The following is a 24,777-nucleotide window of genomic DNA, read 5'->3' on the forward strand; positions in this document are numbered from 1 at the left end:
TACTCACCTGAGACAACAGAGCCTGGTGCTGTCACCCAACACCTGAATGCAGCTTAAGCACACAGGGACTCTCAAACAATCGGTCACTTCACAATTCCTAAGATGTCTGAAATTTTTCTAAAGGTTAGATAAAGTAGCAGATAAGATCTTTAAAAGCACAGCGTGCTTTCTGAGAGCTAATTTACTGCCAGCTAAACCGTGTTGACAGATGGAGAAGGTATTTTATTTTGAGACCAACAAGAAGCAGGCAGGCACTGCAAAATGCTTCATGTTCTCCTAGAAGCTCAGATTATTAAGCTTGCATGTTAATGCACACTTTGGACAGTTGAGTTTTAAAAGAATAAGAAGTTGTAAAGCAAATGGCATTTCCTGGATAGCCTCAAGGGAATTTTGAATACTGAGCTCAGGGTCCCTGGTGGGAAGCCGCAATTTCAGCTAATTAGGGTGAATAGCAAAGTGTTGCATTTGGTCAAAACATTCTGTTAACCCTCATTTTTGTTGGCACCAACAAGAGTCTGGATTTTTTTGCCTTTTCTTTTCTTTTTTTTTTTTTTTTTTTGTGAATTCACTGCAGGAGTGCAAGGCACTCAGCTCACATACATTAGGCAGAAAGTCAAAGGAAACGCCAAAGTTCAACTAAAGTACAAGTAATTAGAACCAGATTCTCTGCTGCTTGTATGTGTGCATTTCATTGTAGAAGTTATTTATAAGCCTCCAAACATTTGAAAAAATAACTATATACTGTAGATCATTTAATTTTTATGTCTCGTCTGGAAAAAAAAGTCTGCTTTTAATCATCTTCCAGGAAAGAGCCAGGAACTGGGAAAGTGGGTCTCAATTGTTTCAATACAAATTTCTCTCTTTCATGTGCCACATAAAACTATACTATAAAATTAAATCCAAAATATCATTGACTTTGCCCCCCCCTCCATTTTTTTTTTTTAATAAAAAACTTCTTTGAATTTGTCATGCTTAAATAGTTTGCATTGTTATGAGGGTTTGGGTTTTTTTAAACTCTTGTTTGGAAGACAGACAAGGGGAGAAGAAAAAAAAAAAAAAGAGTGAGAGAGAAAGAAAACATTATCGTGGAGACTTGCCAGCCTTGACTTAGTAACCTGGCCATGACCCTCCAGCGAGTGTGTGTTTGACCCGGTCACACATGACTCTAGCTGCGTACTGTTGCTGGGTTATAAGTCCCAGATATTTTTACCATATATACAACAGGTGGGGATCACAGACAACAGAAAGAGGAAAACAAAGTCTCCCCTTGTGGGAAGACTCCCATTTTCTCCCTTGCAAAGAATAAAAGCACAAAGCAAAGAAGTTGTGCTACTACTTCAGTACTGGCACTTGCTGTGCTGGATCTTGTTTTCCCCCCAGGGTGGATGCACGGAGGTGGAGTGGGCTGAGGGCAGGAGGACCGAGGAAAAGGCTCAGGGGAAGCCATGTGCAAATGTTAATCAACACAGAACAAATTACCACAGTCAAAAATCTTTCCTTATAGAGCTGGGTATGCATCGAAGTTCGAGAAGGAATGGTTTTTATTACAAGTGAACACAACATACCTGGATTAAAACCTACAAAAACTGCAGATTGAGATATTATTACCAGGATTTTCAGAAGTACCTAAGAAGCTTTGTTTTCCACATTTGAGGTTTCTTTTTTATTTATGTCTTTGTATCTGCACACATCTGCCTTAAAGCTATGACGTTAAATATATTTATTCTATTTTAATTCTTGGTTACAATTTTTGAAGCATTTATTTTAATCAAGTCATGCATCTCTACCAGATTGACCTTAAAAAAAGGGTGGTACTATGGAAGAAAGCCAAAGAAACCCTTTAAAGTCTACTGGTTTGTATTAAGTCAGAAAAGGGGCATTCTACTTTCAACAGGGACATCAGAAGATGAAACTCCATGACCTTGTTTCTTTTTGAGGGTGCCCAATCAAAAACGATCCTTTTCTGTTACTTTAAAAGCGAATAGAGTATCTAACAGGTTTCCACTATGTGCTGCTCAGGATTCATACAGTATGATTAAAATAACAACAGAACTAGAAAGAGGTAAAGGTTACGGAGCTCAGAAGCCCGCTCTGCAAGGACTGGACTAATGGACAAAACTGCATGCAAGGTCACCTAAAAGGAGTCTCAGACCCAGGGCACTTTAAGGGCCATGCAAAGGGCATGGGCTGCTGCTGCCAAAACTATCTCAGACAAGGTGCAAGTCCCGATAGGCACAGCCGAGTTGGCAGGAGTTCTCTAAAGCTGAAGTACTTTTGCTGCTACAACTCTTGTCAGCTAAAGAGCGATAGGGACAGCTGGCTTGTGTCCCAAAGCGTCTGGGAGAAGAGGGGTCCTGCTGAACTCTGCCCTCGCCTCAGAGTACAAGAAGCAGTGAAGCACACTCTCTGCTCTGATATCCTCACCCTAATGAAGTTCCAAGTACAAATTTAGCCATTGCTCCACTGCAGCCAGACATACCATCAGGACAGTATTTTCTTCCCCCACCCTTCTGCATCTCATGCATTTAGACAGTGCACTATTTTGGGCAGGGCCTCAGAATGTGCTGTACAGTAACTGGCGCTGCAGGACTTTCCAGTGATACTCCAATTCAAATAATGGTAATGATCATGATCCTGCCAAGTCAAAAGATATTTGAAAGAATGAACCCTGAAAGGCCTCCACAGCCTTGAGAGGAGACATTACTTGCAAAGCAGGTCCTTAGAGCGCTTTCCTTTTAACCATTGAAGCATTTCAATGTTAAAACACAGACTAAATTTAACGTATGATTAAAAAAACAAAAGCTTCATATTCAACAAATGCCTCGCTGCATATACACCAAATTGTACTTGTCAAGTGACAGAAAAAAAATGTTTACACTTGTTTGCTGCATCTTCCCCAGTTAAGAACTAGGAGAGAGAGAGCTGCATCATATTCCTTCATGCCTTTCATCAACAAAATTGCCAAGTTTCAGTTGCAAATCTGTAATGTTAACCAGCAGAGTCATGTAACATAAGTCAGTGGAGTCAGTGGATACTGATCTTGGCCATACAACAGTATAGCCCTTTGAAACCCGTATTCATACCAGGTGATTAGGGCCAAGAAACAGTTTAGTATCCTACTACCAGCATAGCAGAGCTATCCAGATTTTTTTGTTCTAAGTTAGATGACAACAGCATCTATCTTCTGGTTATTTTTCCGCTCTACCTTCATAATATAATTTCTGTTATTTAGCAGCTAACTTATTCACAGACTTTATTATTCCCCCAAATAATCTCTATCAGTTGCCCATTGAAGAGTAGAGATTCTTATGTAACATACTGTTCTGTTATGACACAATTTGGCCTCTTTATCAATCCATTAGTTTAACATGGCAATTCGATGACATGACTTTATGCTGGCATTTAATAAAGCACTCCAGGAGCCCCACCTGCAAGCACATCTTCCAGAGTGACATTCCTGCACAGATTCCCTGAGTGGCTCTTCTCAGACCCTGCTGTCCCTGGCCACACAGCAGCACCAGCACTGCTTCTGGTTCCACCATATTTAGCAGTGTGGAAGATCCTTCTCTTTTCCGCTGATCTGATCTACAAGCATGGTCCCTGCCACTCCAGTACGTGAATAATCCATGAGCATTGGTATTTTTACCTTTGTAACACCTAAGTGAGATAAGGGAAGAGCTATTCTTACTTTACAGACAGGAAACAGAAGCACTGACAGTGAAAGAGCTTTATTTGCTTGCATCATAAATTCCTAGAAAAATGCAAGCAGTACCCAACTGGGATTTTTTTTTTAAGCTGTCTACAGCACTAAGCAGTGTCCTCAAAATATAGCCTTACATGTCTCGCTCTAGGTTTCATATGGGATACATGACAAAGCAGGGAATTCTGTAAAGTTTGTGCTTGGCTATGAAGCAGGGGCTCTGAAGCATCCCCAAGTCTGCATGTGCACCCCACTCACCTGCCCACTGTAAGACAGGACAGGGCTGGTTGCCTCCTGCCTCCAAGAGCCACTGCTGCTCTCAGCAGAGAACTCAGGAGTGATGATGAAATCTTGCCTTTATTTTCTGATTTCTGCAGCCACCTGAGAATCAGCTTTCTATAAGACTACCATCATATATACAATTATACAGGAGTGCCTTAGCAGGGAACGGACTTGTCTGAGAGAAATCCTGAATCCTCTCCTGAAGGCAGCAACTGTGCACTGCCAAAAAATCCTCTGCTCTTGACTGTACTGTCCAAGCCTCACATACCACCAAGATATTAAGTCTGAATCTAGCAGTCTTATAAATTAAGTAGATATGACCTGAAAATCACCAACACACAATCAGGTATTTCTGAAAGAAAACACCCTAAAAAACCTTTGTCTGAAACTGCTGCATCTTTTTGCTGTGTCCCACAGGTACACAGGGGAAACTGTCACTGCAGCCACTTTTGGTATTTCTCCCAGCAGAGCCACAACTTTTTGCAAGTACATTCTCTACACACATATTTACTACAGTTAGCAGTAAAGGACAATGAGGAGGCTGCAGCTGCTCCATAGGTTTGCAATTTCTGGTTCTCAAGCACCAGCTCCACTAAACCCTGAGGTAGTATGTATAACATCACCTTTTCAAAGAAAATTATACTGCTTTTCAGGCTGATTTTTTTTTTTAACAGTTATGTCAGCAAAGCAGCTCTGCATTTGGGTTTATGTGTCCATATAGCCAGAGAGATGTATTTACACCTGAGCAAATGTGGAAAGCAGAAAGCTTGTCACGATTAATTATATCAGGGCCAAGAACTGCATCTGGTTATACCTGTGTTACTCTCAAGACAGCGAGACTTAATGACGTGCTAGTAACTGAGAACAGGAGCGTCTTTCGCTAAATAAATGGCCAGGCAGACACCCTGAGTGAGCCAGGGTGAAAGTAAGAGTAGAGACAGCATGGCCGCAGGGTTTGGCAGGCAGAGTTTACAGGGCAGCAGCTCATCACTTTGTATTAGGAGCCTACCTTCGAAATGAAAAAGAAAACATGTTAAATGAAAAAAATAAATCGTATGGAAAACTGAAGAAAAACATCCGAAAGATGCTAGCTCTGTGATTTTTTCAGGTCGGTGATTTTCTGCCTGTCCATTGCCATGCAAAACCACATCAGTCTCGAGTGAAAATTCTGCATTACTGCAAAACTGAAAAATGGGATCTTCCTTAAAAAAAAATACATAATTGTGCCATCATCTGCGTGAAGTTAGATTTCCCTTTGAAAATGAAATTTTCTTACAATTCACACCCTGGCTGCTTTACCTGTGAATTTCTATGGTCAGATCTTTATGTGGAATAAAGTGGCATAGGCAAAGAAGAGACACAAATGTAGAGAAGGTGAGAACTCTGAACTCTTATTCTTTATGAAAAAGAAGCCTATTTCTGTCGCCTATTGATACAAATGTGGTGTAACAAATTCAGTGCTTTCCCTACAGGATCAAAAATTTTAAGAAAAGGCCCAGTGTAAGGAGAAACACTTAAAAATAAAAGGGGTCTGATCCTTTTTTTCAGCTATGTTTTACAGTGTTGCTACTCCACTAATTCCAAAAAAAGACTCTTGTAAACATAAATGGGAGAAAACTCAGATCCAGTATCCTCAGTAAGAAATGAAAATTGCAAGGCCAATGAAATAGTTGCTGTAATCTCTATACACATCCAGATATTATAGTAAGTCATAAAGTCTCCATTTGTAGTTATTAAATGTTTTATAGTGTTTTGAGGATTTTTATTTTTAAGTCTTTTCAAGCATTGAAACAGAATAATTCAGAGTATTATTCTAAAGGGATGATTTTATTCTTCAGAACTCACCTCCTATCCAAGTTGGTACTAGTTTTTGGTACTACTATGTCTGCCAAATAAATTTTTTATTTTCTGTATGTTCAACATATCTTATAACACTATTCATCATGGCTTTTTGCTGTGGCTTGAATCCAGCAAGAAAAGGAGTGTTTCAATATCTTCAATCATGTAATACTATTACACAGTTGTTCAGTACCACATGGACAAAATAAAACTATTGTGCTCTCTTTGGAAATGCCATAAAACTGACTGGCTGTGTAATATTTTACATATCATTTCATTTCTCAAATTTTAGGACCATTAGTTCAGAACATTTTGATCTTTAAGTGTTTTCAAATCTTAAAATTAATAGAGTGACTCAACAAGAGCCAATTCAGTGATCAAAACTACTTCAACTTAGTAGAGTAGCAGTTAAAATGCTTATCATTACAATTAATTTGTATTACAGCCACACTGCTGGATATCACTAATTGATTTATATACCCTCCTTTCTATACCCATTTACAAGGGCAATTATGAACTCCATCACATATGTTTAAATGGGATACATTAGAACATTATCTAGAAACTAGACTGCTGAGCTTAAAATCCTTAAGAACAGGTAAATTCTTCATTAATGGGTATGTTATCAACTCACTACAAATGGCCTATAACCTTTTAAGGCAGCACACGGCGCTAATATTTTACTTTTCATGGGCAGTTGGAGGTTGGCTCCAATGATGAGCTCCACCGCTATCTTTAATTGTTTTTAAAATTGCATATTATAGGCAGCAATAAACACAAATTAGTATTATACCATCCAGAGCTTTCTGCAAGGCATGGTTTCTATAAACAAGTTAAAACGCATACATCTGTAAATAATAAGTGTAAGTATGCTGAATTTAATGAATAAGGGCACTAAAAGAAATTGAACAGTAGGGGTGCAGCAATTAGAGTAACTGCCCATTTTATTAAAAATGTATTGTTTCCAGCTTTCACTTTAGAAGGCTTTTATTGCTTTGCTAATTCTAAGTTTTGATTTCCTTTGAAAAGGATGTCTAATTCCTTTTTTTTCTTTGACAGCCCCATCACACAGCACTCGCCTTTTTTACAAGGCAGTGGACAACTGTGAAGCTTTATATATCTCCTTACTTGAGATCTTACTCTCGTGCCCTCGCTGCAGACCTTTGTTTGGCATTATGCCACCCAGAGGTATGATTCCTTTCAAGTAAGCTTTCATGGCACAACGAAGCTGGGATGAAACCTGCTGAACCAGCACACCCCAGGCAGCCACCCTTCAGCCCTTTCCCAGAGGTTACCAACACTCTGGCAGAGTGAGGAGGGGAGGAGCACACTTCCAGCTTCCCAGCCATGCCCCTGCAACCCAAAGCCATTTGCTGAAGCTGGCAAGGCTCAGACCACGAAATGGAGCCATGAGTTTCCCGCTGCTGTTCAGCAGCAGCCTGCTGCAAGAGGACAGGGCAGTGTGTAGACTGGGAGGAGCAAAGGTAGTTTCTCAAACCATTCAGATATCCCAGTACATGTCTCCCACGCCCCAGCCTCACTGCAGTGAACCCCTGTGCTATCCTTGCTTGTACATGCATGTTTTACATCCATGTAGCTCACTTTCCAAGTGTTAAGATTATTCCTTACACTAGCCTAATTGCACCCACGTCGCTGCTCTGTGGGGGTATAATTAAAACAATCCATTATTTCCATTTAGACATGACACAATAACAGGAAAAATATGGCTTTCATCACTTGAGCTTATCTGCAAACAGGACAGTCAGACCAAAACTTGACCTTTCTAACATCCTACAGCACACATATATTTTCATCATCTGAGACCAAAACAGGGACATACTCTGTCCTCCTTCATCCCCTCAGCCTGCCAGACAGGACAGTGCAGTACTAAGAGCAGCTCACCCCAACATTTCTGATGCTAATGAAAGTAATTCCAGTTTATTAATATTTAAGAACTTTGTCACTATCTTTTGAGAGAGCAAATGAAATATACAGAGCAAATGAAATATACAGCAAGCTGTAATGCTCACCTGAGTGGAATTTCAGTATTTTTGAATTGAGTTAGTACCTGCCAGACTAAAAATGGTAACACAGTGGGGGTAGGCAACATGAAAACTAAGACACTAACAAATTTCCTTTCCTTGTAATTCACAGTACCTTGACATTGAGTTTATAAAATATTTTGATCTGTTTTTTTTTTTTCTTTTAATTTTCCATCAGCGCAGTTAACATGGCAAACATCCCTCTGCCCCTCTCACAGTAGGTCGAGCAAAAACTGAAATCTGGGAAGGAGTGTGGTGTCCCAGAGCCAACTGGTAGCAGTTCTCTTGATTGTGGCTCAGAGCACACTTCCACATTCTGCCTAGAAGATCTAAGATCAATAAAATAAGACATTCACAAGAGCCTAGAGACAAGATCCGTGACTGGAGGGCACATTTCCCAATATTCTGTTTTCCTATTCTCTACCTGCAATAGATTTTCCTATTAAACCACTGGAATGAGGAATACTCATGATTTTACCTGTATGTTTTCCGTCATTACTATTCTCACTCAGAAGTGAAAAAAATATGCACACACTATGCTTCAGGAAAACACATATGTGCTAACAGTATTTCCTAGTCACCTGGTCTTTCTTATTCAATATCTACCTTCAGCAGTGATTCCTTTTTTTCCCAGATAAGCTACTCAAAACTGACTGCAATGTCCCTGCCTTACAAACAGGAAAAACGTCAGCCATACTTTATATAGAATATGACAGAAGGAAAGTACTCTGTTTCCGAAGAACTGAAAAAGCAACATTCAGTCCTAGTAGCTGATGTCCCAAGAAACTTGAGGCAAAACATACTCTGAAAAAGTGAAGTTACTTTTCCCCCATGAGGTTAAAATCCAGAAGATCTCTGGTTACTGTGCTCTAATAATTTTAAAATGCCTATATTCTGAACACTCACTAGTACAATACACATATAATTATGTTTCATAAAACATACCATTTTTTAAGGGAGAAAAAGCCCCTTTTCCTGCCATGTCTGAGAGATATGGGCCATTATTTTCTGAGAAATTAGGCTAATATTTACAAATGCTTTTCCAGTTGTCACAGTTCATTCAATGCAATCTTCCCAAACTTTCTGAAGGACTGCTTTGGTGCCTCTGCCAATACCCAAAGGATTCTGAAGACACAGCAAAGTATAACTGTCAACACACCAAGGCTATTAAAAAATATAGATAGCTGTGAAACTGTCTCTAAGATTACCCATTTCACTTGAAGGTCCAGAAAACCTCCAACCTGTGGCACTACTATTTCACTGAGTCACTGTGACAAGACAGAACAGCCATTTTAGGGAATTAGTAAAATCAGCAGTGAAGGGCTGCTGGTTAGAAATCACTGCTTTTAATTTCTCTGTATTTGCACAACTGCACAGCTGCACAGAGTTGCCCCAAACTGTAACATAAACTAGGCAAGCTTACCACAGAGTAAGTTCAATACACTTTCCAATACTTCCCATTCTAAGGTCTGATCCTGTTTTGCTTTTTCATTACACAGACTTGTCAGAAATTTTGGAAAATCTTCTTAGTTCTTTACCCACCAGACACAAGTTTGTCATCCAAAGATGACAACCTATAAAACCAGTAATTTTTTAAAAAGTGTAACCTGTGAGCTCAAGGGATGCTCTCTGAGAAAACTCACTTCTGACAACCTTACCCTGGGACCAGTGGGACAGGGGCACATTTTGGAAAGCTCTCATACCACCCAGGAACAGGGAGATCCTGCTGTTTCATGGCACCCCCGGCATTTGCAAACCAGTTTGCCTGATCACTGGCTTCTATTGTTTCCTGAGATAAGCAGGGCCCCAGTGAACAATTAGAGCTTTCAATAAATAATCTGTAAGCACATTCATTTGATTTACTGTTATTTGATATAGCAGTTAGTTTCAATGGGGCAGTTACTATTGATCACTTAAAGTACTACAGACAAACATGAAACACTTCCAGAACTCCATGGATTATTACTCTTTATCTGCCACTCATCTGGGTTACTTGTAATGGTTGTGAAATTTAAAATCAATAACAACAATTAGTGTTTGTTATACTCTGAGGAATGAATCATGTGAAATATGTTTTGTTACTGAAATGAAATGCTGAAGAGTTTGCAAACAGGAAAAACTCTTGTAAATAGCAAAACTCCAAAATAATTTCTCTTGGTATTAGAGTGTCCAGTAAAGGGAGGCAAAGAAAATTAAAAGCAAGTATTTTAAATGCACACAGAAGTACATACACAATTATAAAAAGATATCGGTAGGATTTTCAAAGGAATAAAACTTTCAATAAAACTGGTGAGAAAGATACACCCAAGTTTTCCCTAGAAAATTCCACTACAAGTCCTATAATTTCATACTCCTTGAACTCTATAGGAGTTTTGGGTTGTTAATCCCAGGACTTGCTCCTATGTAGATAACTGAAGACAAAGGAAAAGCTCTGACTCCTCTTCCAACTAGCTTTTACTGGAGATTATTACAAAAAAGAAAGTATCTAGGAAATTAATTAAAAATTAAAATATTGGAAACTGATTTTTAGGTATATATGTTGAAAAACACCTTCTCTCTTCAGAATTTTTATTAATTTGTAGAAATAAAATGTGAATCTAATTAAATGGATGGAAATAACAGTATTTTGAGATCTCTGCTAAAGTAGTAACGCTACATAATTAAAATGCAAAACAATAAGAGAAATATTTTATCATTAAAATGTAACCAGAGCTCTGTGTGAAATCATCCATTCAGAAGACTTGTTTTTCATCTATTATTTGTTATTTATCTGATGTAAATATAAGAAGGTCTAATTAAAATGTATGACTCCTTATATAGCTTCTTGTCATTAAGACCAATGAAAGCAAACTGAAGACCATAATGAAATAATTATGTTTGCCTTTAAGAATCCTCTTCAACAACACATGGTAGTACCACACTAAATTAAAACATCAGGAACTAAATTTCTCTTGCATCTATTTCCATTTTCACTAATTATACCCCCAAGCTTTCCAATAGACCAGGCCCTGAAATTCTTTTGAAGCTGAAACAGCCTAAGGAACAGCAACCTTTTCATAGTAATGGACTTTGAAGAAGAAACAAAGGTAACGCAGCCCTGGAAGGATTAATATTTCAAATAGAGTTATCATGTGAAAATATGTGTTTATTTGAAAAATGGGGAAAAGATTGTTGATAAAAAGCCAAATATGTGTTCCAAGGAAACCAATACTCTGATTTAATCTCATTGATTGCGTCATTCCTTCCTAACCTCTTTTTCACAGAGTATTTTCTTGTTCTGCACAGAAATTCAAGTTAGCAAAAGCATAACAAACACAGTACTGCTGGGCACCGCCAGTGTACCACACTGTAACTGAGCTCTGCTTTCACATTTTGGTGAAGGTGAAAAATTGCAGTGTTCCTAATGGACTCCATTTCAGGGAGAAGGGGACAGCTATTTGCCCAAACTGCCTCCAGACATGCAGTGCATCCTAACACACAGCTCATGCTTTAACCACAAAAGTCTTGCAGGACCTCACCAAAACACAGAGAAAGGAAAGGATTCGGATAAGGAAGAGGGAAAAAAAAAAACCACAGGAGGATATGAGTCAGCTCTGACTTCTTGCAGGCAGCTGAAGGCTTCTTTTCAAAACTTCAGGGAGATAATGGATCCTTCTTGGTGTGGTGTCAGAGAACTGAATGTGGCAATAGGCGCAAAGCATAGAAAGATGAGCAGTTCACATACCTAACCTGCATAGCATGTGACTGTATGTGCAACTAGAAAAACACAGCTGGAATGTGCTCTCCAAATGGAGAGAGGAAGGCAGAGGTTCACTGGGGGATGAAGACTTGGGAAAAGGAGCTTGCCCTGTTAGCTCCCTGATCAAAGACACTGAAAGACATAGGTGATTTGCCATTTGTTCTGCATTTTACACCTTAGTGTTCAAAGCGTTGAGTGAAATCAGAAAGATCTTTAGAAAGTCCAAGACTTTCCAGCTAACCTCTAAGGAGGATTTGACATATACCCTCACCCAGCAACTAATAAAACTTCTTCCTCAGCTGAATGAAAAGAACTATGCTAACAACAAAGCAATGCTAAGGATTGCTCTGAAAGATGAGGGGAAAGAAAAAACCTCCTCAGACCAAAAGCTGAAAGACAGTAGTATGAACAATGGCTTAAAACCAAAGAAAGAACCCCCAAGCTCAGGACCTGATCTTAACAATAAGAAAGTTCACCCATGCGTGGCATTTTAGCCAGTCCTTTCACTTGCACCCTAAGCCAAAACCCTCAGGCTGGTGGATCAGTGAGGGTAGCTCTCTGTGAAGGAGGGAAAGTTTGATGAGAAGTTAGGACCTTTGATTAGAGCAACCCACAGAGGAGTGCAAAATCCCAAGAGACAGTCAAGCTTTGAGGGTCACAGGCATTTTCCTGTGCCTAAACCAAGGTCCTGGGGAAAGCATCTGCCTGCAGATCCACAGCCCTTGCCCAAGGGGAGGTCTGGGTGTCAGGTATCGCCAGATGGCACTGTGACACAGTTTTCCGACTCTCTTCATGAGAGAGTGAATGTTCAGTCTTGGAAAGACAGGCAAGCGTGGTCTTCTTGGGAGTTTCTGAGTAGAAGATGAGGAATTATAGTGGCACAGGAGCCTGTTTCCTGCCCCAGGTTCTGCCCACGGCCAGTCCTTGAGCAAAAATGCTGGAGGCTCTGAGACCCCAAAAGCCAGGGCACAGCTGTGCTGCGCCTGAACACCTCTGTCCCAAATTGGTATTTGTGAACAACTAAAATACTTAAATCAATTCAGATGATGTGACATTCACTTATCATGCAAAGAACCTAGAAATCCTCTTGGTATCAGTCACCAGCTGGCAAAGGAGTGATTCTGGTACAGGACTGGAAGATGAAGGAACTGTCATAGCAGATGAGATGCACACCTCAATATGATGTGCTGCTGTGTCATCAGCCAGCCTGGCAGAGAGGACCAGCAGAGTGGCTTAATGGCCACTTCAGGAATTAAATCAAGCTGCATTCAGATTAAAAAATAAATAAAATAAGAGGATTCAAGAGACTTTTTGTGTTCTTTAACTGTATTGGAAGGGTGGGGATTTTTTTTTTTGTTGGTTTTCTTTTGATTTGCTTTGTTGTTTTTTTTTGGTTTTTTTTTTGGGGGGGGGAGTGTTTTGGTTTTGGGGAAGCCGTAATTGAACCATTTCTTCCACTGTTTCTATCTTACAGGCACAAATGGCTTTCTATAATCAAAGGACCCACTGAAGGAAATCTGTATTAAATCAAACTGTGCTTTTTATCTCCAGTTGGTGCAACACTGGTCAACCTGTTTGATTGTTCCGCACCTCTGCAATGCATCTTTAAAAGAAGAATGATCCTTCTTTCTTTATAAGAAAAGATGCTGGATGTTCATTGTACTGAACATCTAGCACAGTGACATGAACTTTTACTGCTATTTTCTAAAAGTACCAGTACACAAATACACCAAAGGCTCACTCATACAACCATTCTATCTTGAAAACTCTTATTAAAATTGAGGGTGGAGGGTTGAGTGCATTTAAGTGCTTCACTAGATAAGGCTGTAAAAGACAAAGACATCCTTAATTTGTCATTTTATTGTTCAAAGACCCTTGCTAAAAATACAATGAGAGCCTAGAGAAAAATATTATGGTTCAATGGAAAGAGATCCTCCAAACCATTAAAAGAAACTTAGCGGTGCTAAAAAAATCTCTTTGTTGAAAGACATTTCTCTGCTTTTTTTCTTAGGGGATGCACTTAGAGGGTAAAATGTAAGTCACTGAAAGTGCATAAAACGGAAATCCTTCCAAACTATGGATGGACTTTAAAATCATGTCCTTAGCACTGAAGATCCAGAGCACTCTGAGAATTTATAAATACTCATTCAAGTTTTAACCTATTAAACCTATACAAGTGTAGCCCGTATGTGTATATTTAACTTACATAGTTTTATAATATTCAGTTTATATATGGTATAAGCAGGGGAAAGAAAAATCACCTTGTCCAAGGGGAACAGAAGGTATATTATATACTTTGTGTCTAGGATTCTTTAACACAGACTTGCTGGATTATATTTCCATCTCTCTTAACAAAAGTATTTGAAGAAGATTCAGGGCTCAAACAGAACACTAAAAGAAAGTGGGGTCAGTTATATAAGGGCTAGCACTAGTTTGTTAAAAGTTTTTTTCCTACCCACTCCCAAATAAAGGGACAAAGAAGTGAACATTGTGGGAATGTGTTTCTAAACCACATGATATCCTTATCAGATTGTCATGTACAAGGGAGGTTCTCACACAGGGACCCCATGCTGGTGAGCTGACCTGTCACATGATGCAAGTTCTACACTCCTATTCAGATTACTAAAATGAGCTGAAGAAAGCTAGATTTCCCCTCCTCCCTCTCCCCCCAAATAAGCAAAATGCACAGTGACCAAAGTCATATTAATTCGCTGCCACTGGGAAAGCAATCCTTAGCAGCTGCAAATAAGTGAGTATCTGAAGAAGATAATCTAGCTCTTTAAATCTATACTACAATTAATATCTGCTGAGCAGACTTTATTGCAGAGAATCAGAGAAACATGCGAGTCAGACAAAATAGAAGGAAAAAAGCTCAGTTGATTTGTAAATTTATGGAAAGAGAGTAATATATTTTTATAAGCAAGTCCTACTTTGTCATATAAGTGTCCGTATTTTCACTGTTGATGTTATGAACACTGTCACCGAATTACTTTTTCATGTTTGGGGGAAGTGGAACAGTCCTGTAAACATTTTTAATATTAAATGAAGGTTTTAAATAGTATTTGATCATTCAAATATATGGCCTGCTTTAAAAAGTGCTGATGGAGCTCTAGATGCTCAGCATATTTGGAAATGAAGCCATGAAATGTGAATTTAGGATGCTAACTTTAGGCTACTGTTTCTGACATTCTTAACTATTGAAACACATTTGCACATGCAACGACAAATTAATAAAATCCCAGACCTTAGATTATTTTTAAAAAGACGGTTTAAAATACATGGTTTTGGATGCAAGTTGTTTACAGATTACAATTAGGAGGAACAGCTAAGATTACTGTGACCAAAACACCGCACAGCATCATTTCCACATTATATGAGTTGGTTTCTTTTATAACTGGAATATGGTTCTCATAAAAAGGTGGCAGCAGTAAGACATTACTCCTCGTTTGCCTGCTAGAAAATCCAGTTTTGTTACCCTCCAGTCTATATTTTTCCTGAAGCACAGAGAAAATTATTATTCTGTTACTTTAGAATAGTTTTGAGCATTTTGCGGCTTCTATTTTGGTGGTTCCGTTTGGTTTGAAAGAGCTTGGATTTCAGCAAGAAGTGGCATGGGTCACAGTGCATGGGGACAGACTTCATGCACATGAGCAAAGGTCAAAATCAATCATAGCTTTGTATTTCCAGGCCTATTACTTTTGGCAGTTTACCCTGCCAGAAGGGGCTAAAATATTTGCCTCCCAAAAGGAGTAAACATCAATAGGGGGCAGGAATAGAATCACCTTCTCAACCACTCTGCAACGAGAAATAAGGGTGAAGGATCCCCTCCTCGCTGCAGTCACTAAGCCATCTTAATGTTAGATGCAACATTTTCAGCAAAAAGTTGAAAGATTTCACAGCACAGTGACTTGAAAAGGACAATAGGCCTATTTAGGCAATTATATTATGCAGGCTTTGTTATTAGGCAGCCCTGCTCAGCCCCAGAAAGTCTGGATAATCAAAAGTGTCCAAGTACAGGAAGGGGAAAAGTACAACCCCACCCTCCCGCACAGCCGCTGCCAGGACCTCTGGATTTGAAGGGTAAAGTCTATTTACCGAAGTTCCTTGGCCATTTTATACATCAACTGATATCCTTCCTCATGGGGCTGCGTGCTACAGCCTAGCAAAGCTCTGGAAAGCCCTCTGAAACCACAACTAATTTGGCCCCAGCCGCCCGCCCCTATAAATTCAGCGCTCAGAAGCCGCTGCCAGTCCCCCAGGCAGGAGAGGGATGCTCCCCCCCGGCTCGCACGCATACCAGGGCCGGTCCCCACGGCCAAACAGATCTGGAAACTCATCACAGCTGTGCTCTGCTTTTGAGGTCTCAATAGGACGGGGCATAGCGTGGCCGACCGCGGCAGACAGCAGTCCTTCCGAGCACAATGTCCCTTTCACAGCCCCGCTCCCAAATCTAAATGCTGGCTGTGTAACACAGCCGCACTTCATCGGCTGCGTAAAGGGTGGTATATAAATTAGACCTGAGCAAAACCAGTCACTTGGCGTGTTTCGGGGAGGTGGGACCGTAATCCGCCGAGCAGGGCGCCTCGCTCCCCCGAGCAAAGCCCCTCGGCTTGGCCGGGCTGCGGGGCTGGCGTGACGCACTCATGGTTAACAAAAACCTCTCAGCAGTAAGTAGGGATTTAACTGGATGTGAGGATGACTAACTTCGCTGTCTGAAACACTATCTCCCTCTTTCAACTCCTTAACTTCACCTTAACCCTCTTGAAGGCATCGCCTCAGAAGCCTGGCTTTGCTCTGACAAGTTGCACCTTTGCTGCACAGACTCATTAGGCGAGCAGGGAGTCACCCAAAGATACATGGCTTTTCCTCCAAGCTTATCCCACCCTCACTTCACCAGCGAAAGCCTCTCATCATTTTTGTCTGCAGGAGTTTTTGACAGTGGTGCGTGTCCATTAGGGTTTTCCTGTGCCAGCAGCCGAATCAGACTAACTGCATCACAGTCTACGTAGAGAACAGTTTTCCCCTTTCAGTTATTTTGGAAGAAAAATATCCCCCCACAATTTTTTTAAAATGAAGTGGATCAGAAACAAACATTTTTTTCATCACATATTTCAGAGCATTAAGCTAGACGTATAAAAATTTAAACAAAGGCTCTATCCCTAAGCAAATCAGTTCTAGCCATTTAGCTGTAAAGTTTATAGATGAACTTCAAAGAAAATAACCTGGTTCAAACAGATCTTGCCTTCTGGGCACTAGCAAACACACCTGCAGCAATTTGATACTTGGGAATGCAGATTACAAGTCCTTCACTTCAAAATGTTTGTTTTTTAATTCAGAAAGATGAAAGAAAATATAGTGAGCTTTTTTTTTTTTTTTGGAACACAGATGTTTCCAGTGCTTGCAGGGAATGGGAACCTAACCCAAGCATTGCAATAATCCAGAATTTTGAAGGAAAACGCATGCTTTCAGCAGTCCCATCTTCATGAACTTTCTGAAAGTTAATACCCACTAGCTCCTCTCAAGGCAAAGAATTCCTTAGCAAACTGAAATAAGAACTGTATACTATGTGAGCCTCAACATCCCGGCATATTCTACTGCCATGTCCATAACTTTTGACTTCATCAAATTTTTTATGCTTCTAACCCTAAGGAAATGCAGTAAGCAGTAGTTATCTACTTGATATAATTAGCTGAAACACTACATAATGCCAAACAAACTTACTCTTGTTTTGGGCCTGCTCATTTGGTTTTTTGCCTGTTTAATTAATGAAGACTAATGAAGACTTTTTAAAATAGGCTTTTCCAAGGTCAGATCTCCATTCTTTGCAGCTCCTCTCTCAGGACCTGTCCTGTTCCCACTTCCTCAGTATTTAGTTAGCTCACGTTTCACCAAAAGTTACTGGTTTTCTCTCAGTATTTGCCGCCACTGCACTATGAGGGAGCAGAATATTCTAACTTACTTAAGAAACTACCAAATTCCTCATTCTTTCAATCTTAACTCTTTTGTCCTCTTAAGAACTATCCTTGTCTAATTTAATTACACCAACCTGAATTTTATCTTACGACAAAATGTGTGAGAACAAATTACGATTAAAAGTGCAGTTGGTTCTAGTCTCATTTCTGAGACTAGAACCATTTTGTTTGCAAACAAATAATCTCATTTTAAATCTACAATATAACTAGAATCACATAAAACATAAACTCATATGAGTGCAAAGTCGGGGGGTTTTTTGTATTCTTGTAACACACCGTGCAATATGCAGTTGCTAACAGTTGCGCTGCAAACCCAGGGCAGGTTTTTCCTCCCACAGGGGAGAGGAAAAAAATACCACACAAGTTAAGGTCATGTTAGGGTTGTGTCTTATCCTCTATTTTTACTTTGCAGACCCTCATGGACTAGAAAATTCATGATGCTGCAGGAGTGCTCTAGCTTAGTGAATTGTAACAGGATTAACGTACGGAAGATGTGCTGAAGTTGGAGACCTACAGCATTCTGCCCTAAACCCTGCAATGGCCAATTTTCCCAGCATTTCAGTTGAAACCCTGATGCTGTCTGGGATTGTTACTGGCCTACTCTGAGTTTGCACTATCCATGTACTATTCCCTCAACAACCATTTACCTTTTACTCTACAATCACGTCTCTATCAAAGCAATATTTCTAAGGCCTAAGGCAATGGCTGCAGGTGTACTGGCTCGGATGTTTTTTGCAGAGCCAAAAATTGAACAACAAATTAGACCAAAAAAACCCTATCACACTTCTAACAATTACAAAATTTGATTATTATTACATTACATCAAATCACAGAGGTCTTCGTAAAAATGGAGAATCAGGAAATGCTTCAGTTAGAATTGAACATTGCTATTCTTTGCATTTATAAGCACTGGGGCAACCTTTAAACTATTAAAAGCTTTCTGGACCACAATATTTCTAGTTCTGTCATATTTTCACGAGATGCAAGAAAAAATCTTAACCTTTGCGAGAATTTTAGTATTTCAAAATCCGTTTGTATATTTACTCATGCCTAAACTGCTTACACTTTCTTCAAAACTGAAAACAAAATTTGCTCTAAGGTTTCAAACAGAAATCTTAATTTGGAGTCTAACTAAATTGTTTTTCCACATTTCTATACCATTAACTTTCACAGTTCAAATTATAGCCACTGTACTATGATTCAGATTTCGACCCAATTTTAAATTCCCATGAAGTGAAGATTAATCCTACTGCTTACCAAGTTACAAGACTGGATTCCTGAACGCATTTTCCTGTATTTTTATTTACTCTTGTTAATATGAGTTTCTTTGATTAGCTAAACTTTCCTGTTATCAACACTTGTCTCTTATCACAGGCCCTAGGCAAATGACATATTTACCACTCATTCCATTCTGATAAGGATAATCCTGTGTTTAACTTGCCCAAGAACAAACACCATATATTTTGTTTTTAAGAATCCTGCTACTAGGTATTAACAACATACAAGAGAAAGAGCAGGACATTTTAAAGCCGGGAGTTATTTAAAGAATATTTTGCAAGTGTAAGTTTTTAACGACAGTATATATGCCTCTGACTCCAGGAAAGTTTATCTAATTCCAAGTTTCTGCAATATCACCACTGAAGTTATGCTAAAGTTTAAACCATGAAAGGAGCAAAAAGCATTTTCAGTAAAACATCTGGTTTGGATTTTTGTTTTTGCTAACTGAAGCTCTCCCATAGCTAGTAACACTATTTTGAAGTAAAAGCTTTATTTCATATTTTGTTTGAAGCATTTTGAAAACAGTGCGAAAAAAATAAATATCCCATGCTGAACTTCGCAGTCTCCTTTTAATTGTAAAGACATCAAAACATTTGCAGTGTTGTAGGCCGCTAGTCACTGATTTTTATAATTCTGTTTTCATTACTCAACCCACACAATGTCATATGGTGTCTGAAAACTTTTGAACCGCGTGAAAGACACTATTTCACCAAACACTCTTAAATTTATTTTTCAATTACCTACTCCACCCCTTTGAAATGTCGAAGAAAGAACTCCTCTAATTCCTAGTAACTTTTTAACATGCCGCGAAACAGAAATTTCCAACAGCATTATACAGTTAATGGTGTACTGAAGTGTTCGAGAGCGTGCTAAAAACATTTTGATAGATAGCCAAGTCATTTATCTAAATCACTGTCAGAGCAGTGAAGAATCCTGCAAGCTTTTAAGCGTAATATAAGATGATTTTTTCTGGCACTTTTTGTCATTTCTCAAACTTGAAACTGGGGTGTTAAAATACTTCTATTGTTTATCTGTATATTTCAGCAACAAATCAAGACCCTATGACATAGTAACACATTTTCAGAAGTGTCCTACCACTAACTCTCACTCCTCTGTTAACAGTGCATCACTGTCTGAATCTCAAGGTATAGAAATAATTGATGGTTAAACTCAAAGGGTGTTCACAGTAAGTAGTTTTCTAGCAAAACAGCAACTTCTTAGAGCAACAAAGTGAAGAAGAAAGGTGGCAGCAAGGTCAGTACAAAGAAATATTGCCTTTTCTTCGGAAACTTGTAACTACTGTCTGATTTTTGGAATGGCAACCTACCCACTGCAATTCCACATCTTTGCAAGAACTGCAGAGATCAACATTTTAATTGCTTGGCTGCTCTGCTAAAATGCACTTCAAGACAACATGCATCCTGATTAGCAAATGTGCTACAAAATTAGATTAAGGAAGAGGGGGGGGAAAAAAGCTACCACAGAGATGTTATGTAAATTTGTCTTTCACTGGTTGGAGTTTTGCTGTATTCATTGTATTACATTACAATTTTATGTGTTCCTGTTTGGCTCCACAACTGTTGTTAGGATCAATATGCCACATGAGAAAGGATAAACAGAAAGAAGTCCGGTGCTTCTTTCCTCTTTCCTTTCTTGCCATAAGGAGAAAAAAATAGCTTGCAAACCACATTTTGCACAAAAACTCACCCCACCCCTCATTACCCCTACACTTAATTACTGGTCTTTCTTTTTTAAATACATGCAAGTAAATAAATTAAATAAATAACAACAACAACAATTATAATAATAGTAATTGCTTTAAAGTGGAAAAATAACAGTTGGGACCTACATTGAGCACTGTGCCGGTGTTGCCACTCTGTTTGTGCCAATCCACTGAAGCATGCTTTGAGAGCCTTCTCCTGGAGCATGCAGGAAGACGGACTCGCAGTGTAGAAATCCAGCATCTGAGCAGGGCTCACTGCTAGAACGTCCATACAGTCAAACATGATTCCCCCTGCACAGAATGCCTGCAAAAGTGCTTTCCTCTAGGTGTGGAGGAAAATGGCACATAAAAGTACACCCAACTCCATCAAACTCTGCCCCTTTTTTGGCACGTAGGCTGTTGGTCTTTTTCCCAGACCAGAATCATGAATTATGACAGACAACACAGCTAAAAGCCTGTAATTGATCCAAATGATCATTTACCATTTTCCAGGCTGCCCAGCCAATCCAGCAAGATGGGGGGATGCGAGCCGCATTCCAAGTTTTAGCTACCATCAATTTCCCCCCAAAATTTCTTGAGAGTCAGTCCAGCTCCTGAGGCGCTCGCCGGGTGTGTGCCGCGTCCCACGCCGTGCCAATCGCCCACCTCCCCGGGATAAAACAGCTCCGGTGGAGGCGCGGGATCCCCCTCGGCCGTGAATAGATGCTTCTGCCTCTGAACAGCTCACTTCCTACTACTTGTGTCACAGGGAATGAAAGATTGAATTGCCTAATATATGCGAGTGAACTTTCCGTGAACCCTTCCCAGGCTGCTAACCTTCAAATGACCCAAGCGGTCTGACATCACCAGCTCCCAGGATTCTCACACGCCTTCACAACTCCCAGCAGCCCTGCAAAAAAGCCAGGCAGGCGGGCGGGCAGGCAAAGGCGAGCCCCAGCCCTGCCGGAGTCGCCCCGCGGCCGCCGAGCGGGCGGGTGCGGACGGGAGCGCAACTTACAAAAAGATCCAAAATAATAAAGTAATTTAAGAATTAAAAAAAAAAAAAAAAAAAGCCAAACATAACAACGAGGAGGAGGAGGGGAAGGGGGCGGGAAGTAAAAAAGCGGCGTTTTCAGCCGTTGCAGGGAACGGAGAATTTGAAAATTCCAGCTCAATTCGCTGAAAGTTCTGTGCCCCCCTCCCTCCCTCACACACACACACATTCCTTTCCTTCCCGGAGAGGCCACGAGCGAGGCGCAGGCGCTGCCGCTGTTCCAGAGCCAGGGACACGGGCTTCGCCCCAGCTGCTGGGCTGGCGGGCTGGGCTTGTGAGCAGCCTCATCCCGGCGCTGCCCCGGCACACTCCAGCGGGGACCCCGCTCGATGCCACCCGCGGGGACCCCGCTCGATACCACTCGCAGGGACTGCGGCCGGTGCCAGCACCACTCCCAGCGGGGAATCGCAGGGGCCCGTCCCTCCTGGGCTGGCGGGGGGGAGGACGGACAGGTCAGGCCCCATCTCTCCGCACCATCCGACCCTCACCCCGGCTCCTAAGTCACCCAGCGCTCCCTGGCTTCCCCGATGGGTCAGATTTGGCGCTGCCCGGGAGGGTCTGTCCCCACGACTGCGCCCAGGGCAGGAAGCAGCCACGCATCCCCTCTTCTCCCTCCCCAGCCCCGCCGCCGCCGGGTCCTGCCTGGCTCTGATTAGCAGAGAGGGGCTGGGGCCGCTCGGGCAGCCCCGGAGGGGCTGTATCGGCTTTCAGAGGGCTAATGAGCCCCAGCTCCCCGGGAGGGGAGAAAGGCCACCAGCTAATCCATGGGGAACAGGTCCCAGCCCACGGTGCTGAGCGGGGAGACCTCCCTGAGGCAGGCGGCCCCGGCCAAGCCCTCACAGCCGCTCTGAAGGCAAGGGGCTGCTCCCACCCCCCAAGGTCCGTGCTAAACCACGCTGCCGACAGCCCTCCCTCATGGCCGGTCTAGGTGTCAAAGGCTTGCCAAGGCTGTGGCCGCGGTGCCACAGTCAGCCGTGTGCGGGCCCACCACTTGCATGAAGCCAGCAGAGAGCTCGGTGATTTCTTTTTAGGTAGGTAACTACCTTCTCCAAAATCTTGCTCACCGAGAAAGACTCCATGAAGGCTTCCATGAGTTCTTATTCCTATGGACAATTTCAAAATTAAAAAACAACAGCCTAGAAACACTCCATCCGCCCCAGTGGTAAGGACATGAGCTCAATAGCCACATGCATGCTTTAATTTTAAATAAATAAGCCAAGCCACCTCAGCCCCAGCAGTGAGCATCATCCAGGAGCAAGGCGCACAGGAGCCTTGCTTCCCCGCTCCAAAGCAAGCTCAGGTGCAGAAATTAGAAAACTGAACGCTTGATTTCTTGCAAAGCCCAAGATAGGAGTCGGGCAGAGAGGGGCACACTGAGCAGGCATGGCACACCACTGGCGACCGTAAAGAAATGCTGGAGAGAGACTCACCCTGGGACCTGCGCAGCCACTTTAATGGATGTGGTGTCCCCTCTCCACAAAAAGTCCTTTGATGAACCGAAAGCTCTCTGACAATGCCTGCAGATTGTATTAACAAAACTTTTCACACAGATTCAAGAATTTACAAAAAAAACCCCAAACCACAAAACAAACCCCCCACACAGCACACGCACTTGTTCCCTGAAACTGATATACCCACATTGAAAACCAGCGGCCAGCAAAAAGACCTGCTGCAATCTGGAAGCGAATCCTTTTGAAGAGATTAAAACAAAAGCTTTTCTTAGCCTCCTTCCCCCCTCCACGGGAGAGCTGTAGTTGTCCCTGCAGCAGGCAGCCTCTCTTTCCCTCTTCCCTTCGGGCAGAAGAGTTACAAATGCTGGAGTTTAACAGCGTCTTTTTAAAGGACTTTTTAAGGACTTTCTCAGCCCTTTGGGGTGTCCTCCCTCAGCCTGAGCTGCAGTTGAAGAAGCCTCTGACACTCTCTAATCTAAAATTTATGCACAGCATACGCTTACTGAAAAAGCCATACTTCAGGGAAGGCTTGTTTAAACTATTTCAGCACAGCAAAACAGTGTTTGTTGCATTAAAATAGCCAAGTGGAAAAGTGGCTAAACTTTTTTTTTTTTTCTTTAAATCTTGGCTGGCTACATTGCTACAATTTTGTTTGGAATAGCAAAGCTAAATTAACAGACAGTTATTTTCTAACCAGACGACACAGGATGCACGAGAAATTTGGAATACGTAATGTATCACCACAAAAATAACTGGAAAGGATGACACAAAACACAGTATGTTTTTTTTCAGTCTCCAATTTAGGGAGAAAACAGCTTTTTGTGTGGACCAGAGTTCTTGGAACAGTTTAAGCTTATGCCAAGAAAAACATGTTACATATGTGAGTTAAAAGTAAACAGAATCAGACAAACAGAAATACAGTTATGATTATCCCATTAGCAGTCTTATAATACCATATTCAAAATAATACCTGTTGGTTTTACCTCAAAATGTAAAGTGGCAACTTCTGAAAATAAATGTCAGGAAGGGACACTTAAGTGTGCATGAATTAGAAAAAGACTGCTTTTTCTCTCTGTATCAAAATGAGCCAGGTAGCTCATCATGCTGTGTTACAAATAATAGTTGCAGTAATGCTTATATTTATTACTAAATGCACACATAATTTAAAAATTCCTCAAATATCCCAATGGTTTTCTCACAACTGTTTCTACAGCACAGTAACCAATGCATCTCTTACTTCACTTTGAAATAGCACACCACTTGTTTTTCTTCCACAGAGAATCAGGAAAAGCTACATTCATAAAATGGGGAGCATTTTCTAATTTAGATCAGAACTAATCATAATTGTGCTAACTAATAGTCCTCTAGTTCAAATGCAACTGAAGCTTAAGTTTTGCCACATATTTTAAATGCCTATCCAGCACCCATAGAGGTGTGAGGACGCAACAGCTTTCCAATATCTTTGACTTTGTCCATGCAAAGAAATTGTGGTTTCACATCAGTGCTTTGATCTGTTTTCTCTCAGACTGCGATAGCAGAAACTTTACAATAAACATATTCTTAGCTATAAATGAAATAAAAAGCACAAGTTCAAGTCAGAAATCTATTTCCTCTGGTGTTACTGTATATTTGTCAGTGTGACATAGCACATTTGAAACCCATAATCATAAAACAAAAATTTACAGCCAAGGTTTAGGGTCTACATCTGTTTCTCTGGT

The 24,777-nt window shown here is 40.8% G+C and overlaps 1 protein-coding gene across 1 annotated transcript in view; it reads right to left on the reverse strand.

Annotated features, from left to right (window-relative positions):
• RARB (retinoic acid receptor beta) overlaps window positions 1–21,078 on the reverse strand; it is a 90,610-nt gene extending 69,532 nt beyond the window's left edge. Inside the window, exon 1 of the mRNA XM_084226665.1 lies at window positions 20,702–21,078. Within this exon, the coding sequence (XP_084082791.1) occupies window positions 20,702–20,858 (157 nt within the window). The 5' untranslated portion in view covers window positions 20,859–21,078. The remainder of the gene's footprint in view (window positions 1–20,701) is intronic.
• Between the last annotated feature and the right edge of the window lie 3,699 nt (window positions 21,079–24,777).

Source organism: Fringilla coelebs (genome assembly GCF_963513975.1).
Source record: "Fringilla coelebs genome assembly, chromosome: 1".
NCBI lineage: Eukaryota > Metazoa > Chordata > Aves > Passeriformes > Fringillidae > Fringilla > Fringilla coelebs.